Raw genomic sequence first — 17,203 nt, 5'->3', positions numbered from 1 at the left:
TAAACGGGAGGATCGGGAGGGTTTTAAAAATCAGCAACAGATGACCTAGGAATTGAAAAAGAGGAAGAAAATAGAATATGAAAGTAAACTAGCAGATTGTAAGAGTTTTTACAAGTATGTAAAAAGGAAGAGATTAGCGATTAGTGGTTCCTTTAAAGGCCGAGGCAGGAGAAATTGCAACGTGGAATAAGGAAGTGGCAGAGACGTTAAACAAATATTTTGTATCTGTCTTCACAATAGAAGACACAAACATTCTGGAAATAGCAAGGAACCAAGGGTCTCATGAAAATGAGGAACTTAAAGTAATTAACATTAGTAAAGAAAAAGTACTGGAGAAATTAATGGGACTGAAAGTCAGGATCTGATGGCTTAGATCCTAGGGTTTTAAAACAGGTGGCTGCAGAGGTGGTGGATGCATTGCTTTCAAACTTCCAGAATTCCCTAGATTCTACAACAGCCCCTGTGGATTAGAAGATAGAAAATATAACCCCACTGTTCAAGAAATGAGGGAGAGAGTAAACAGGGAACTAAAGGCCAATTTGCCTGACATCAGTAGTGGGAAAATCCTAGCATATATTATTAAGGATCTGATAACAGGGAGCATGGAAAATAACAATATGATTATGCAGTTAGGAAGAGGAAGTCATGTTTGGCAAATCTATTGGAGTTTTTGAAGGTGTAACTAACAGGGTAGATAAGGGGGAACCAGTGGATGTAGTATATTTGGATTTTCAGAAGGCATTCAATAAGGTGCCACACAAGAGATTGCTACACAAGATTAGGGCTCATGGGATTGGGTGAAATATATATTATATATGTCTATATGTAATATGGATTGATAAAATCCATTGATAAAAGGGCAGAAAACAGATAGTAGCAATAAGTGGGTCATTTTCAGGATGGCAAGGTGTAATTAGTGGAGTCCTGCAAAGACTAGTGCTTGGGCCTTAGCCATTGATACAGATTGTAAATAGCTTCGATGACGGAACTGAGTGTAATATATCTAGGTTTTCTGATGATACAAAGGTAGGTAAAAAAGCAAGCTGTGAGGAGGATACCAAGAGGCTGCAAAGAGATGTAGGGAGGTTAGGTGATTGGGCAAGAAGATGGCAGAATGAGTATAATGTGGAGAAATGTGTAAAAATACTACTTTGGTAGGAAGAATAGAAAAACAGAACATGTGCTAGAGACTCCACTCCCCTGATGTGCCGTCACCTTCACAAGTATTCAGCACTGAAAACCAGATTGTGAGTGCCATGCTCCCAGAGGATTTCTGCTGTGCCTGCCTCTAATATAATGTTTGATAAACAAACCTAGCTGGTTGTCTGAGACCACCCACCGTTTAAACAAAAATAGCAAATATGGGTGGCAAAAACAAAAAGTATATTGACGAAAAGACCTCTTTATCAAGCCTCATGTTTTCAGATACTGCACTGTCCACTCCCCCTCGATTTTCTCAGGCTCCATTGGTGATGTAGAGCCTCGCTGGGAACAAGCTTGGGCACAAAATCGGGCAAGACTTGCATTTATATAGCGCTTTTCACAACCACTGGCCGGATGTCTCAAAGCACTTTGCAGTCAATAAAATACTTTTGAAGCGTAGTTACTGTTGTAGGATACGTGGCAGCCAACTTGCACACAGCAAGCTCCCAAAGGCAGCAATGTGATAATGACTAAATAATCTGTTTTTGTGAAGTTGATTGAGGGATAAATATTGACCAGGACACCAGGGATAACTCCCCTGCTCTTCGTCGAAATAGTGCCTTGGGGTATTTTACATCCAACCGAGCAAGCAGATGGGGGCTCGCTTTAAAGTCTCATCGGAAAGACGGCACTTCCTCAGTACTGCACTGGGTTGTCAGCCTTGAGTTTTGTGTTCTATCCCTGGAATGGGACTTGAACCTGGAACTGTGTGTCATTGGAGGCAAGAATGCCGTCAACTGAGCCACAGCTGTTACTCAACCTGCAGGCTTGTGTGCACTTCGCAGGGGTTGCATTTTTGCAATGGAGAAATACTGTTGACATTTTGGAGACTGCATTGACTGCCAAATTTAAGGCAACTTAGTTCTTCACCAGATCTTGCAATTTTCTCACTAGTTGCTGATCAGTAGCACTGTTTTGTATTTGAAAGGGGTGGTACAGCATATAGGCCTTTCGAGTTCAAGGCGCAGGCCACTTATTAACTTTTGGTTGGATTTTTATTGTTACTACTTTTATTGCTTTATCTGCACTTTACTGGATAATGAATTTTTAATTTGATGGACTTGATTTTTTTTTCTGGGGTTACAAATTTTTATTTCTAACCAAAAAGCTGTTGTCTTTTCCCTTGAGCAGTTTTTCTCTGACTTATGGAGCATGTGACGCCTCTTGCCGCAAGAGCCCTGCAGCCTTACCAGCCTGCTGTTCATTTACCTGACTGCTTCCTAGTGCTCTGGTACTTGTTCCATACTCAGAGTAACCCATCTTTACTGATGCTAGCAGAAGGTGGTGCCACTCCCCAGTGTTGTCAACAAGAAAAGTACAACAAATATTTGCACTGCTGTATTCCAAAGATTATTGGTTACAAAAGATTGCATGATACATTGTTCGGGATTTGAGGTTACGAAATGGTATTCATCTCCACAAAGTATTCTGTGAAGCTGTTTTTGATCTTGTCTCCAGTGTTGGCTCCCACCTTTTGCCTCTACTGGGTACCTTGGCAAAAACCAGACTGGTGTACTCTGTCAATATATGATACTTAGGATTATATCAGATATATGGCTCAGAAACAGGCCATTCAGCCCAACCAGTCCATGCCAGCATTTATGCTCCACTCGAGCCTCCTCCAATTTTTCCTCATCTAAATCTTATCATCGTAGCCCTCTGTTGCCTTCTCCCTCATAAGCTTATCTGGCTCCCTGTAAATGCATCTATACTATTCAATTCAACCACTCCCTGTGGTAGTGGGTTCCACATTCTCATCACGTTTGGGTAAAGAATTTTCATATAATAGCCACATTATAAGATTAATGACAATATGAAATAATATGAGTATGATAGAAGTCATTTATGAGGCCACACTCCCAATGGGGAGCTTGGGTCAAAGGTAGCTGATATAGAGAATCAGTTCAGTGACCCACAGTCCCAACTAATGATACATCCCACTGGGAGTGGAACCTTGTAAGACTATCCCTCATTAAATAAACAAACAATAAACGGGAGGATATTGAGAGGGGTAGAAAAAGTGAGAGACCTTGGACTGCATGTCCACAGGTCCCTGAAGGTTGCAGGACAGGTAGATAGAGTGGTGAAGAAGGCATATGAAATGCTTTCCTTTATTGGCCGAGGTATAGAATACAAAAGCAGGGATGTAATGCTGGAACTGTATAAAACGCTGGTTGGGCCACAGCGGTAGTATTGCGTACAGTTCTGGTCACCACATTACAGGAAGGACATAATTAGTCTGGTGAGAGTACAGAGGAGATTTACAAGAATGTTGCTAGGCCTTGAAAGTAGCAACTATGAGGAAAGATTGGATAGGCTAGGGTTGTTTTCCTTAGAACAGAGGAGACTGAGGGGTGATTTAATTAAGGTGTACAAAATTATGAGGGGCCTAGATCGAGTAGACAGGAAGGACCTGATTCCCCTAGCGGAGAGGTCAATTACCAGGGGGCACAGATTTAAGGTGATTGGTAGAGGGGACATGAGGAAAAACCTTTTCACCCAGAGGGTGATTGGTGTCTGGAATTCCCTGCCAGGAACGGTGGTGGAGGCCAAAACCTTCAACCCATTTAAAAGGTACCTGGACATGTACCTGAAGTGCGGTGACCTGCAAGGCTTTGGACCTAGTGCTGGAAGGTGGGATGAGATTGGGCGTCTCGTTTTTTCGGCTGGCATGGACACAATGGGCTGAATGGCCTCCTTCTGTGCCGTAATTTTTCTATGGTTCTAATGCAGATTGCATTGGTAGATTTTCAAGTTGTTACTTTTCAAACAATTTGATGCTTTAAGTTGTTTTATTCCCTTTTTCTTCAGGTGATATTTTTAGCTGTAATGCAGTTGATAATCCCAAACCCCAATCTGAGCTTGCCATGCTTCGACAGTATGGTCCTGATGTCCCGGAGCCAGTTCTTCAAAAGCTAGTGTCTGCTTTTGGCGAGTTGAGAAGTATGGCCGATCAAGGAATAATAACATACCCTTATTCAACAAGGGAGGTTGTTAATATTGTAAAACATCTACAGGTAGGTGAGTTCAGGAGAAGGACACCAATTTATCCCTGGGAAAGTCTTGTCTGATTTAAAAAAAAATTTTCTCCATATACCACCCAGAGGCCTTCAGAAATGTGAGAGAGATATTGTTGTCTTTTCGTACCATTGCTCTCAGACTAAAGGAATATCACTGAGAAAGGGCCATTTAGCCCAGGAAAGCTCATATTTCTAGTACCTTATCAGGTCTTGAGCAGAAAAATCAAGGTTGACGCTCCAGTGTACTACTAAGGGAGAACTGCACTGTCGGATGTGCCAACTTTTGGCCCCGTCTGCCTTTTTAGGTAGACATAAAAGATCCCATGGCACTGTTTTGAAGATGTCCTGGCCAATACTTATACCTCAATCAACATTCCAACAACAGATTATCTGGTGATTACCACATTGCTGACTGTGGCTGTTTGTTGTGTGCAAATTGACTGCTGCATTTCCTGCATTGCAACAGTGACGAGACTTCAAAAGTACTTCATTGGCTGTAAAGCACTTTGAGACATCCGGTGGTCGTGAAAAGTGTGATATAAATGCAAGTCTTTTTTTTTCTTTCTTAATTCTCATCTCCGGTATCAGCTGTACCTGTTTTTGTCTTGCTCCCAACCTGCCTTTAAGATTATTCCCAAACATTCATTGTCCTTTGATTGAAGAATTTGTTACCAATATCTATTTTAATTTTGAGATTTTGTTCATTTAAATTGAGGCCTTTGGTTCTACTTCCCTAGCTTACTTTGAATAAATTTTCAGAATTCACCTGATCTGTATCATTTTATATTTTATAAAACTCAATCAGACCCACCTTTCCTTTCACTGTGATATTTGAGCTGCTCTAATCTTCCCTCAGCACTCCACTTTGGTCAGTCTTGTTGCTCCTTTTTGTACCTTTTCAATGCTTTTGTGTCTGGTGCAATGAGTATAATTGACCTTCGTAATCCAATGTCAAGGCTATGGCAAAGCCTTCTATAGATTTATAATCATGCAGTGCAGAAAGAGGCCATTCAGCCCATCATGCCTGTGCCAGCTCTTTGAAGGAGCAATCCAATTTGCTTGTTCCCTTAAAGCTTTTTAAATATATATCCAATTGGCTTTTGAAAATTACTATTGAACCTGCTTCCACCACCCTTTCAGGCAGTGCATTCAGATCATCATAACTCGCTGCGTAAAAACAAATTCTCATCAACTCCTCCTCGTATTTTTGCCAGTGACCTTAAATTTGTGTCCTCTGGTTACCGGCCCTCCTGCCAGTAGAAACCGTTTCTCCTTACTTACTTTATCAAAACCTCACGTAATTTCAAAGACCTCCATTAAATCTCCCCTCAACCTTCTCTGCTTTAAGGAGAATAATCGCAGCTTCTCTTGTCTTTCAACCCTAGTACCATTCTGGTAAATCTCCTCTGCAATCTCTCCAAGGCTTTGACTTCCTTCCGAAAGTGTGGTGCCCAGCCAGAATTGGACACAAAACACTAGATAAGGTCTAACCAATGATTCATAAATGTTTAGCGTAACTTCCTTGTTTTTGTATGCTATGTCTCTGTTTAGAAAGCCAATGCTTTTTTAACAGCCTTCTCAACATGTCCTACCACCATCAAAGATTTATGTGCATACACCCCAGATCTTTCTGTTCCTGCGCAACCTTTAGAATTGTACCATTTAGTTTATACTGCCTCTTCTCAATTCTTCCTTCCAAAATCACTTCACACTTCCCTGTGTTAAATTTCACCCGTCTTGTGTCTGCCCATTTCACCATTCTGTGTTCTCCTGAAGTCAGCTATGAACCTTTTTTTTTTACTACATTTCCAAACTTTGTGTTATTTGCATACTTTGGAATTATGCCCTGTATACCAAAGTCCAGGTCATTAATATAGATCAAAAAGAGCAGAGGTCCCCACACTACTGTACTTCCCTCAAGTCTGGGAAAGAAAACGTTCTCTGGTTTCTGTCTCTGAGCCAACTTTGTATCCACACAACCATTGCCACTTTAATCTCTTGGGCTTCCATTTTGCTAACAAGGCTATTATGTGGTACTTTATTAAACACCTGTACTCAAATTGTATTTCATTCTTTTGGCTATGTACCACAACATTCTAATAGTGGTTTAATTGCTTTTTATGTTGTCTCAACATTGAAAATGATAAGTCAGCTGTTACTCCCAGGTCCCAGTCTACATATACCTATGTAAGTCAATTGCAGTCATTGTAATCTTACAATGCAGAGTTCGTTGACAATTGAAGTATTCATCAAGTGTTAAGCTTCATGAGACATTTATTCAATTATAAATGCTTTTGCTGATCTTCAGCTGCATTCTCTGTCTCTATTACTCTCACTATTTTGCTGTCATTAGCAAGTTTAATAAGCTTAGAATCATGGAATGGTTACCGCACAAAAGGAGGCCATTCAGCACTTCATGTCCGTGCTGGCTCTCTGCAAGAGCAACTCAGTTAGTCCAACTCTCCCGCCATTTCCCCACAGCCCTGCAAATTTTTCTCCAGATAATTATCCAATTCCCTTTTGAAAGCCATGATTGAATCTGCTTCCACCACACTCTCAGGCAGAGCATTCCAAGTCCTAAACAGTTGCTGCGTAAAAAAAGTTTTTCCTTATGTCGCCTTTGGTTCTTTTCCCATTAACCTCAAATTGGTGTATTTTGGTTTTCGACCCTTCTGCCAAAGGGAACAATGTCTCTCTCTCTCTACTGTGTCCAGACCCCTCATGGCTTTGAACATCTCTATCAAATCTCATCTCAATCTTCTCTTTAAGGAGAACAGCCCCAGCTTCTCCATCCTATCCACGTAGAATTTTAATGCTTGAGACTCAAATGTAGGGACAAGATAAAGAAGTTTGCAGATGATACAGGCATTGGCATTTTGGTTGACAGTGGGGAAGCAAACTTTAAACTGCAGGAGGATATAGATGGTCTGGTCAGGTGGGCAGAAATGTGAAAAATGGAATTCAATCTGGAGAAGTGTGAGGTAATGCATATTGGGAGATGCAACAAGGCAAGGGATACACAATAAATGGAAGGATGCTGAGTAGCGTGGAAAAACAGGGACCTTGGAGTGTATGCTCACAGATCCTAAAAGCAGCAGGACAGGTCAATAAGGTGGTTAAGCAGGGATATAGCATGCTTTCCTTTGTTAGCTGAGGTTATGCTAGAGCTGTATACGACACTAGTTAGACCACAGCTTTAGTGCTGAGTACTGTCCTGATCATCACATTACAGGAAAGATGTGATTGATCTGAAGAGGGTACAGAGAAGATTTATGAGGATGTTGCCAGGACTGGAAAATTTTAGCTATGAGGAAAGATTGGAAAGGCTGGGGTTGTTTTCCTTGGAACAGAGGAGGCTGAGGGATGACTTAATTGAGGTTTATAAAATTATGAGGGGCTTAGATGGAGTAAATAGGGATGACCTATTTACCTTAGCAGAGGGGTAAAAAAACCAGGGGGCACAGATTTAAAGTAATTGGTAGAAGATTAGAGGGGAGATGAGGAAACATTTTTTCACTCAGGGTGGTAGGGACCTGGAACTCACTGCCTGAAAGGGTGGCCAAGGCAAAAACTCTGACCACATTTGAAGACCTGTGACCTGCAGGGCTATGGACCTCGTGCAGGGAGTTGGGCTTAGGCTGGGTAGCTTTTCGTCACCTGGTATGGATACAGTGAGACGAATGGCCTCTTCTGTGTTGTAAATTTTCTATGATTTCTAAACCTAATAATACTATAACACTGTCCCCTAAATATTCCCCTACTGACACTTGATCCACTTGACCCACCTCATTCCCCAGAACCAGATCCAGCAATGCCTCCTTCCTCATTGGGCCCAAAACATACTGATCTAGAAAATTGTCCAGCATACACTTCAGAAACTCTTCCCTTTCTCTGCCCTTTACACTATTGCTATCTCAGCTATATTAGAATAATTAAAGTCCCCCATTATAACTGTACTATAGTTTTTGCACCTTTCTGTAATTTCCTTGCAAAGTTGTTCCTGTATATCTTTCCCACTATTTGGTAGCCTATAGAATACACCCAGTAGTATAATAGTACCTCTATTGTTTCTTACCTCCAGCAAATAGATTCTGTCCTTGACCCCTCTAGAACATCCTTTCTCTCCAGCGCTATAATATTCTCCTTAATACTGCTACCCCTCCTCCTTTCTTTCCTTCCCTATCTTTCCTGAACACTGTGTATCCAGGAATATTTCATACCCAGCCCTGCCCTTTTTTGAGTCAGGTCTCTGTTATTGTCACTACATCACATTCCCCCATATCTATCTGCGCCTGCAGCTCACACTAGCCTTATTTACCAAATTCTGTGCATTCACATACATTTACAGTAAACTTAATTTAGACCTTTTACATTCCCCCTTACTCTGGCCCCATCTAATGCTTTCCTATTTCTTACTCTAGTGCTATCTGTCTCTCCCAGTCCTTTTTGCACTTTGTTTTTTCTTTCTAGTGTTACATCCTGGTTCCCATCCTACTACCAAGTTAGTTTAAACCCTCCGTAATGGCACGAGCAAAGACCACCTCCCTGCCCACAGCAAGGACATTGGTCCCAACCCTGTTGAGGTGCAACCATCCAAACTGTACAGGTCCCACCAGCCCCAATGTCCCAAGAATCTGTAGCCTTCCCTCTTGTATCTTCTCTCTAGCCACACATTCGTCTGTTATATACTTTCTAGAGCGTGCCACTGGGACTAATCCGGAGATTACTATTTTTGAGGTTCTGCTTGCTAGTCTCCTTCCTAGCTCCCTAAAACCTGCCTGCTGAACCTTATCCCTCTTTCTACCTATGTCATCGGAACCAATATCGATCATGACCTCTGGCTGTTCACCTGCTCCCCTCAAAGGGCACTGGAGCCACTCAGTGGCATCCTTGACCCTGGTACCAGGGAGGCAACATACTGCATCCTGGATTCGCGTCTGTGAACACAGAAATGCCTGTCTGTTCTCCTAACTATATAAATCACTATCACTATTGCTTTCCTAATCTTCCTCCTGCCCCACTGTACAGCTGAGCCACCCAGGGTGCCATGGACTTTGCTGTGGCTGCACTCCCCAGAGGAACCATCACTCGCACCAGAATTCAGAACTGAATACCAGCTGGAGAGCGAGATGCACTCGGGGAACTCCTGCACTACTTCCCCTGTTCTCCTTGACTGCCTGGCGGTTACCCATTCCCCCTCTGCCTGTACATCCTTAAGCTCCAGGGTGACCACCTCCAGAAACATGCTGTCCACTTACTTTGCTATCTAGGTCATTGAATTAGATTAGAAATAATAGCCACGCAGTGACTCCTGCAGAAGTTGTCTTAACACCTTGCCCCATTCTGACATCAGGAGGTGGCTTTTTTTCTGTATCTCCTGCACCTAGGCATCAGGTAGGTAGAGTGCACTCAACATATGCTTCACCTTCAATGACCTGACCCTGCCTGTATATCCAAATTCATACCATTTACCGAGGCCATATGGTCCCTGAAAGCAAATGACACTGTTAGGAGGAACAGTAAGTTGCCAAATTAAGACAAGACAGATTAAATAAGACTGTGACAAATGGAGTACAATGTGGACATGTGCGATTATCCACTTTGGACCTAAGGAAGATAAATAGGATATTTTCTAAATGGCAAAAAACTAGGAACTGTAGAGGAACAGAAAGATTTGGAAACCCACATTCCAAAGTCATTAAAAGTTATAGACAGGCACAAAAAGACTAATGGAATGTTAGCTTTTATTTCAAGGAGGCGAGGTTACAAAGTTGAGGAATTTGTGCTTCATTTATATAGAGCCTTGGTTGGACCCCATTCTGGAGTCCTGCGTTCAGTTTTGGGCACTGCACGTCAGGAAGGAGAAATTGGCCTTTGATGGGTGCAGGGCAGATTCACTAGAATGATACTGGGGGTTAGGGGGTTAAATTATGAGGGCAGGTTGCATAAATGTAGCTGGTAGTAGATTGAGGAGTGATCTGAGCCGCAACTATGTCCTCTTGTGTGGGAGTCCAGAACAAGGGAGCATAACCTTAAAATTAGACCCTGGCCATTTAGGAGAGAAATCAGGAAGCATTTTTTCACAAAAAGGAACATAGGAAGATAGGGACAGGAGTAGGCCATTCAGCCCTTCGAGCCTGACCCGCCATTCAATGAGATCATGGCTGATCCCCAGCCTAACTCCATATACCTGCCTTTGGCCCATGTCCCTTAATATCTTTGCTTAACAAAAATCTATCTATCTCAGATTTAAAATTAACAACTGTTCTAGCTTCAGCTGCTATTTGTAGGAGCGAGTTCCAAACCTCTACCACCCTTTGCATGAAGAAGTGCTTCCTAACATCTCTCCTGAATGGTCTGGTCCTAATTTTTAGACTGTGCCCCCAAGTTTTAGAATCTCCAACCAGTGGAAATAGTTTATCTTTATCTAGCCTGTCTTTTCCTGTTAATATCTTGAAGACTTCAATCAGATCACCCCTTAACCTTCTAAATTCTAGCGAAATTAGGCCTAATTTGTGTAATCTTTCCTCTGTACTTAACCTCTGTAGTCCAGGTATCATTCTTGTAAACCTGCATTGCTCTCCCTCCAAGGCCAATATATCCTTCTTAAGGTGTGGTGCCCAGAACTGCTGACAGTACTCCAAGTGGGGTCTAACCAGGGTTTTGTACAACTGCAGCATAACCTCTGTGACTTTATACTCCAATCCTCTGGATAAGAACAGCCTATCGGCTGTTCATTTTTTCTGGACTTCCGGCAAGTTATCCTCCTTTTCAACTGTAAATACTGAGGCAAACTAATTGTTCAACATGTTTGCCATTTCCCCATTATCAATGACAATATCTCCAGTTTCAGCTTTTAGTGGGCCTACATTGCTCTTGACCACCCGTTTTCCCTTTATGTAACAAAAGAATTTCTTCTTATTGATTTTGATGTCACTTGCAAGTTTCCTTTCATAATCTCTTTTAGTAGCTCTTATAAGCTGCTATGTGACCCTTTGCTGGTCTTTGTATCGATCCCATTCGACTGGATCTGTGCTGCGTTTTGCACTTTTGTAAGCCCTTTCTTTTTGTTTTCTGCTATCCCTAATCTCTTTAGTTGCCCATGGCTGTTTTATTTGTGAAGTGGAGCTTTTTCCTCTCATATACAAACTGGATGGTTTAATTTTAATAAAAAAAAGTCAAGAGATGAAGCTCTCCGCTGAACAAAGGGGTATATACTCACTCTGTATTTTGTTAAATGTTTCTTTAAATATTCTCCACTGTTCTTCAGTCGTTTGACCCATTAACAGATCTACCCAGTTTACCATGGACAGTCTCTGTCCCATCCCGGTAAAGTCAGCCTTACCCAAGTCCAAAATTCTAGTAGTTGATTCGTTCTTCTCACTTTCAAACACTGCCTTGAATTCGATCATGTTGTGATCACTATTTGATAAATGTTCACGCACAGTTAGTCTACTAATTAAATTTGGCTCATTACACATAACTAAATCTAATATTGCCTGTCCCCTTGTTACATCTAGGACATATTGCTGTGGGAAACTATCCCGGACACATTCCAGAAATTCACTACCTTTCTGGCAGGTGCTAGTCTACCTCTCCCAATCTACGTGTAAGTTAAAATCCCCCATTAATACTACTCTGCCTTTGTTACATACTGGCCTAATTTGTGCATTTATACAATCTAATTACAATTTTAGATCCTTTTCTGTTCCTCAATTCCACCCATAAGGTCTCCACTGGATGCTTTCCCCTCATTATATCCTACCTCACCAATGAGGTGATATTATTTCTAATCAGTAAGGCTACTCCACCCCCCTGCCATTTTCCCTGTCCCTCCTGTAAACTTTATAACCAGGTATATTTAGTTCCCAGTCCCGACCATCCTGCAGCCACGTCTCCGCAATGGCCACCACATCATAATTTTCCATTTGAATTTGCGCCTGCAGTTCATCTAGTTTATTTCTTACACTCCGTGCATTTGTATATAGAACTCTTATTTGGGCTATACCCCCTAACCTGTCCCTCAGCACTGATGCTTTATTCGCCTGTTTATTACTTCTCTCTTCTGGTTTAATCAGTATACTTCTTGCAGTCTGGTAACAATCAGCCTCACCACGAACCTGCACTCCTACCTTCTCCTTTAACTTCCTGTTTTTCCATGCAACTGAACCCTCACCCCCCCCCCCCCCCCCCCCCACTATTTAGTTTAAAGCCCTATCAACAGCCCTAGTTATACGATTCGCCAGGACTCTGGTCCCAGCATGATTCAGGTGGAGCCCGTCCCATCGGAACAGCTCCCTCCTTCCCCAGTACTGGTGCCAATGTCCCACGAATTCGAACCCATTTCTCCCACATCAATCTTTGAGCCACGCATTTAGCTCTTTAATCTTATTGACCCTTTGCCAATTTGCTCGTGGCTCAGGTATTAATCTGGAGATTATTACCTTTTTGGTTCTGCTTTTTAATTTAGCCCCTAGCTGCTCATATTCCCTCAGAAGAATCTCTAAGCTCGCTCCACCTATATTGTTGGTACCAATATGGACCACGACAACTGGATCTTTCCCCTCCCACTCCAAGTTTCTCTGCAGCCTGGATGAGATATCCCGAACCCTGGCACCAGGTAGGCAACAGAGCCTAGGCTAGTGGAAGTTTGGAGCTCTCTGTCCTGAAAGACTGTGAATGCTGGGTCAGTGGAGCTCTTAAAACTGAGATTAATTAATTTTTGTTAGGCAAGGGTATCAAAAGATATGGAGCAAAGGTGGATAGATGGATCTGACATTCACATCAGCCATGATCTAATTGAATGGCGAAACAAGTTCAAGGGGCTGAATGGACGATCTCTGTTACAATGTTGCTAAGCATTTGAAGAATATCAGCTGCTGCTGGAATATAGGGGATTATTTTGAGTCCTATGAATTTGCTGTCAATCTTCATTCCATTTTTCTGTGCTTTGCACCCATGGAATTAGTGAAGAAATCTGTCCTTTTTACCTTAGCCTGTCAATTTCCATGTTTTACAACTGTAATGGCTGCCATTTATAGAATGCCCTTAGTATTGAAGAACATGACGAGGTGTTTCACAGGCGTAATTTAAAAAATGGTCGCTAAGCCTTAAAAGGAGCTTTTAGGAGGGGCGACCTAAAGCTTGCAAAAGGTGCAGATTTTAAGGAATCTCATGCCATCTTATGTAGTATTAATCCTGGCTCAGTGGCAGCACTCTCGCCTTTAGTCGAAGGCCATTGCTTACAGCCTAATCCAGAGATTTGAGAACATAATGTAGGCTGACATTTCTGTACTAAGTGAGTGATGGAGGTGCCATCTTTTGGTTGACATTTTCTGCCCTCGCAAATCCCATGGCACTATTTGATGAAGAGCAGGGAATTCTCTTGGTGTCCTGTTCTACGTTGATCCCACTTTAAAAAAAAAGTAATGTTATTTTGTTAGGAGTGAGCACATAATTTTTAATGCTTCTGGAAAGGCTTTGAGCTTGAAGCAAATTGTGTAGATTTTTATTTTTAACACACCTTTTTTGACTTAATGATGTATTTTAATTTGTTTTTTCTTTAAATGAGTAGAATCTCATTTATAGGACTATAAGCCCTATTTGCCTTTTCTGATGGATGTTAAAGAAACTGATTAGTGTGTTTTCCTGGCTAACATTCCTCCCTTGGCCAACACCACCAAGAACAGATGATCTGCTCTGAGAAACATAATGTGGCATGATGTAATCATGCATAGTCTTTTCTCAATGGATAGCACAGTCAGAATAATGTGAATAATTCTCAAATATTGCAAAGATAAATCATGCTGATTAATTAATATGTGCTGTTATATCGTTAAAAAATGTGGAAGAAAAACACAGAGTACCATAAATATGCAATAAATAATTAGCTAACCCAGCAATGCCAAAGTCAAGAGAGACTGCAAGAAGTGCAAGCCTACGAGTATCATGGTATTCAACACTACACATTCTGTCTCTCCAATGGAAACAAATCTTTATTCACAACCCCATTGAGGTGTCGAGCAATTGGCAGTGCTGTGATGCTATAATCTGTCTGTCCCACACGCCTGTACACTATCAATGGTGTCTCCCTTTCGGTTCATTTAACTCAACAAGATTGCCAATCTGAAATCAGTGTATTCCGGGAATACGTTGGAATTCTGTCATCTCTACATGTCATGGCTGCAGGAATATGCTTGTGTTGCAACTTCAGATGTGCCTCCTTGGCTGCTTTTCTCTGCTGCAAACGGTCCTTTCTCAACACCCCCACTGTCTCTAAATTGTCATTTTGCTTATCCGACATCCAGTACTGGATGAGTAGAAATTTCCTCCAATTAAATACTTGGAAGACTGAAGTCATTGTCTTCGGCCCCTGCCAGAAACTCCTCTCCTTCACCACTGGTTCCATCCCTCTCCCTGGCAACTGTCTGAAGCTAAGTCAGGCTGTTTGCAATCTCAGTGTCATGCTTGACCCCCGAGATGAGCTTTCAACTACATAGCTGCACCATCTCTAAATCCTCCTATTTCCACCTCCATAACATCACCCTTCTCCACCTTCAGCTCTTCTGCTGCTGAAACCCTGATCCGTACCTTTGATACCTGCAGACTCGACTTTTGTAATACACTCCTGGCCGGCCTCCCACATTCTATCCTATGTAAACTTCAGGTCATGCAAAGTTCTGCTGCCTGTGTCCTAACTCACACCAAGTACAATTCAGCCATCACCCATGTGCTCGCGGGCCTACACTGGCTCCCAATTAAGCAATGCCTCAATTTTAAAATCTTCACCCTTATTTTCAAATCCCTCCATGGCCTGGCCCCTTTCTGTCTCTGTAATCTCCTTCAGCCCTACAATCCTTTGAAATATCTGCATTCCTCTAATTCCGACCTCTTGAACGTCCCTGATTTTAATCACTCCGCCATTGGTGACCATGTCTTTAGCTGCCTAGGCACCGAGCTCTGGAATTCCCTCCCTAAACCTTTCCGTCTCTCTATCTCGCTTTCCCCCTTTAAAACCTAACTCTTTAACCAAGCTTTTCGTCATCTGTCTTAACATCTCCTTTTGTGGCTCAGTTTCAATTTTGTTTTATGATGCCCCTGTGAAGCACCTTCAGACATTTCATTATGTTAAAGGCGCTATATAAATACAAGTTGTCATGTGTCACGTTTACCAGCTGAAACCATGACCATAATTTCGAGCAGCTGGTTTCTGCTGCAAACAAAATCAATCCTGCTGACAAACTCTCAGCATGCAAGGCTTCTTAGTAACTTCAAGTATGGAAGTTATGTTTTGCTCTGGATGGAAATGTTCAGAGTGTTGTTTCTGTGCCTTCATCTGTAAACTTCGTTAAAATACTAAGCAAGAAAGAACTTGCATTTATATAGCATCTTAGTATACTCACAGGGCATCCCGCAGATCTTCCTAGAAATTAACAACTTTTTTGAAGTGCCATCACTTTTGTTACATGGCAAGCAAGGCAATGAGTTAGCATGCAGCAAGTTCCACAAACAGCGAGTGGGATGAATGACAAATTAATGTTGGTGTTGCTGGTGGAGGGAGGAATGTTGACCAGGATACTGGGAGAACTCCCTTACTCCTTTATTAATGTTCTCTTGGTGTCATGGGATCTTTTACATACACCCAAGAGAGCTGAAATTTTAGTGCTTTATCCAAAAGACAGCACCTCTGACAATGCAGCATTCCCTGAACACTGCACTGAAAAAGCAGCCTAGATTATATACTCAAATCCTGGAGTCGATTTTGAGGCACATGACCTTCAGGCTCAGCAGTGAGAGTGTTGCCAACTGAGCAAAACTGATTCTATTGCAGTATCTGGAGCATGTACAATATCAGGGTATTATTGTCCAATGTGTTGTCCGGAATTTGCTGCAGTGACGCATCTTGCAATGAACAACATGAATCGAACTATTTCCCTTGCCCTTCATTGAAACGTAGGACATAGGAGCAGGAATAGGCCATTCGGTCCCTCGAGCCTGCTCCGCCATTCAACTAGATCATGACTGATCTTCTACCTCAACACCATTTTCCTGCATTATCCCCATATCCCTTGATATCTTTAATATCGAGAAATCTATCGATCTCTATCTTGAATATACTCATCGACTGAGCCTCCACAGCCCTTTGGGGTAGAGAATTCCAAAGATTCACCACTCTCTGAGTGAAGAATTTCTTCCTCATCTCTGTCCTAAATGGCCTACTTCTTATTCTGATTATTTAGATCGCATTATATTTGCTCTGCAAATTGATAATGGCACAACTATGTCGATGTCTCATGAATGTCGTGCCCGATGGTCTGTCTCCTTAACCAGTGAAAGCAAAAGATAGAAAAAGAAACAGACCGAATGACAGAGACGTAAATAGGGTAAATTAGAGTCAGATTAGATAAAGCAAGAGAAATAAAAAGAGGGTTACAAAGAGACTGGATTAAAAGAGAGAGGAAAAAAGAGACGGAAAGGTAAGAAAAGAATTTTAAAAAACAAGCAGAAGAAGATACTGAAACCCAATTGTGTTTTTTTTTATAGAAGCAAAATACTGCAGATGGTGGAAATCTGAAATAAAAACAAGATATGCTGGAAATACTCAGCAGGTCTGGCAGCATCTGGGGAGAGAGAAGCAGAGTTAATGTTTCAGGTCAGTGACCCTTCATCAGAACATCAGTTCTAATGAAAGGTCACTGACCTGAAACGTTAACTCTGCTTCTCTCTCCACAGATGCTGCCAGACCTGCTGAGTATTCCCAGCATTTCGTGTTTTTAAAAAAAATTTGTTCGGTAGATGTAGACATCGTTGGCTATGTCAGCATTTATTGCCCATCCCTAATTAGGCACGTAGGAACAGGAGTAGGCCATTCAGCCTATCGAGCATGCTCCACCATTTAATACAATCATGGATGATCATCCACTTCAATGCCTTTTTCCCACACTATCCCCATATCCCCTTACGTCATTTGTATTTAGAAA

General features: G+C 41.9%; 1 protein-coding gene across 2 annotated transcripts in view; it reads left to right on the top strand.

Annotated features, from left to right (window-relative positions):
* Window positions 1-17,203, top strand: part of vwa8 (von Willebrand factor A domain containing 8) — a 402,749-nt gene that overhangs the window by 225,812 nt on the left and 159,734 nt on the right. For both annotated transcript variants that reach the window (XM_068040239.1, XM_068040240.1), the window contains one exon: window positions 4,015-4,220. In XM_068040239.1, the coding sequence (XP_067896340.1) occupies window positions 4,015-4,220 (206 nt within the window). The remainder of the gene's footprint in view (window positions 1-4,014; window positions 4,221-17,203) is intronic.

The sequence above is a fragment of the Heterodontus francisci genome, chromosome 10, assembly GCF_036365525.1.
Source record: "Heterodontus francisci isolate sHetFra1 chromosome 10, sHetFra1.hap1, whole genome shotgun sequence".
Taxonomy (NCBI): Eukaryota; Metazoa; Chordata; class Chondrichthyes; order Heterodontiformes; family Heterodontidae; genus Heterodontus; species Heterodontus francisci.
This window is presented reverse-complemented; position numbering and strand designations above follow the sequence as displayed.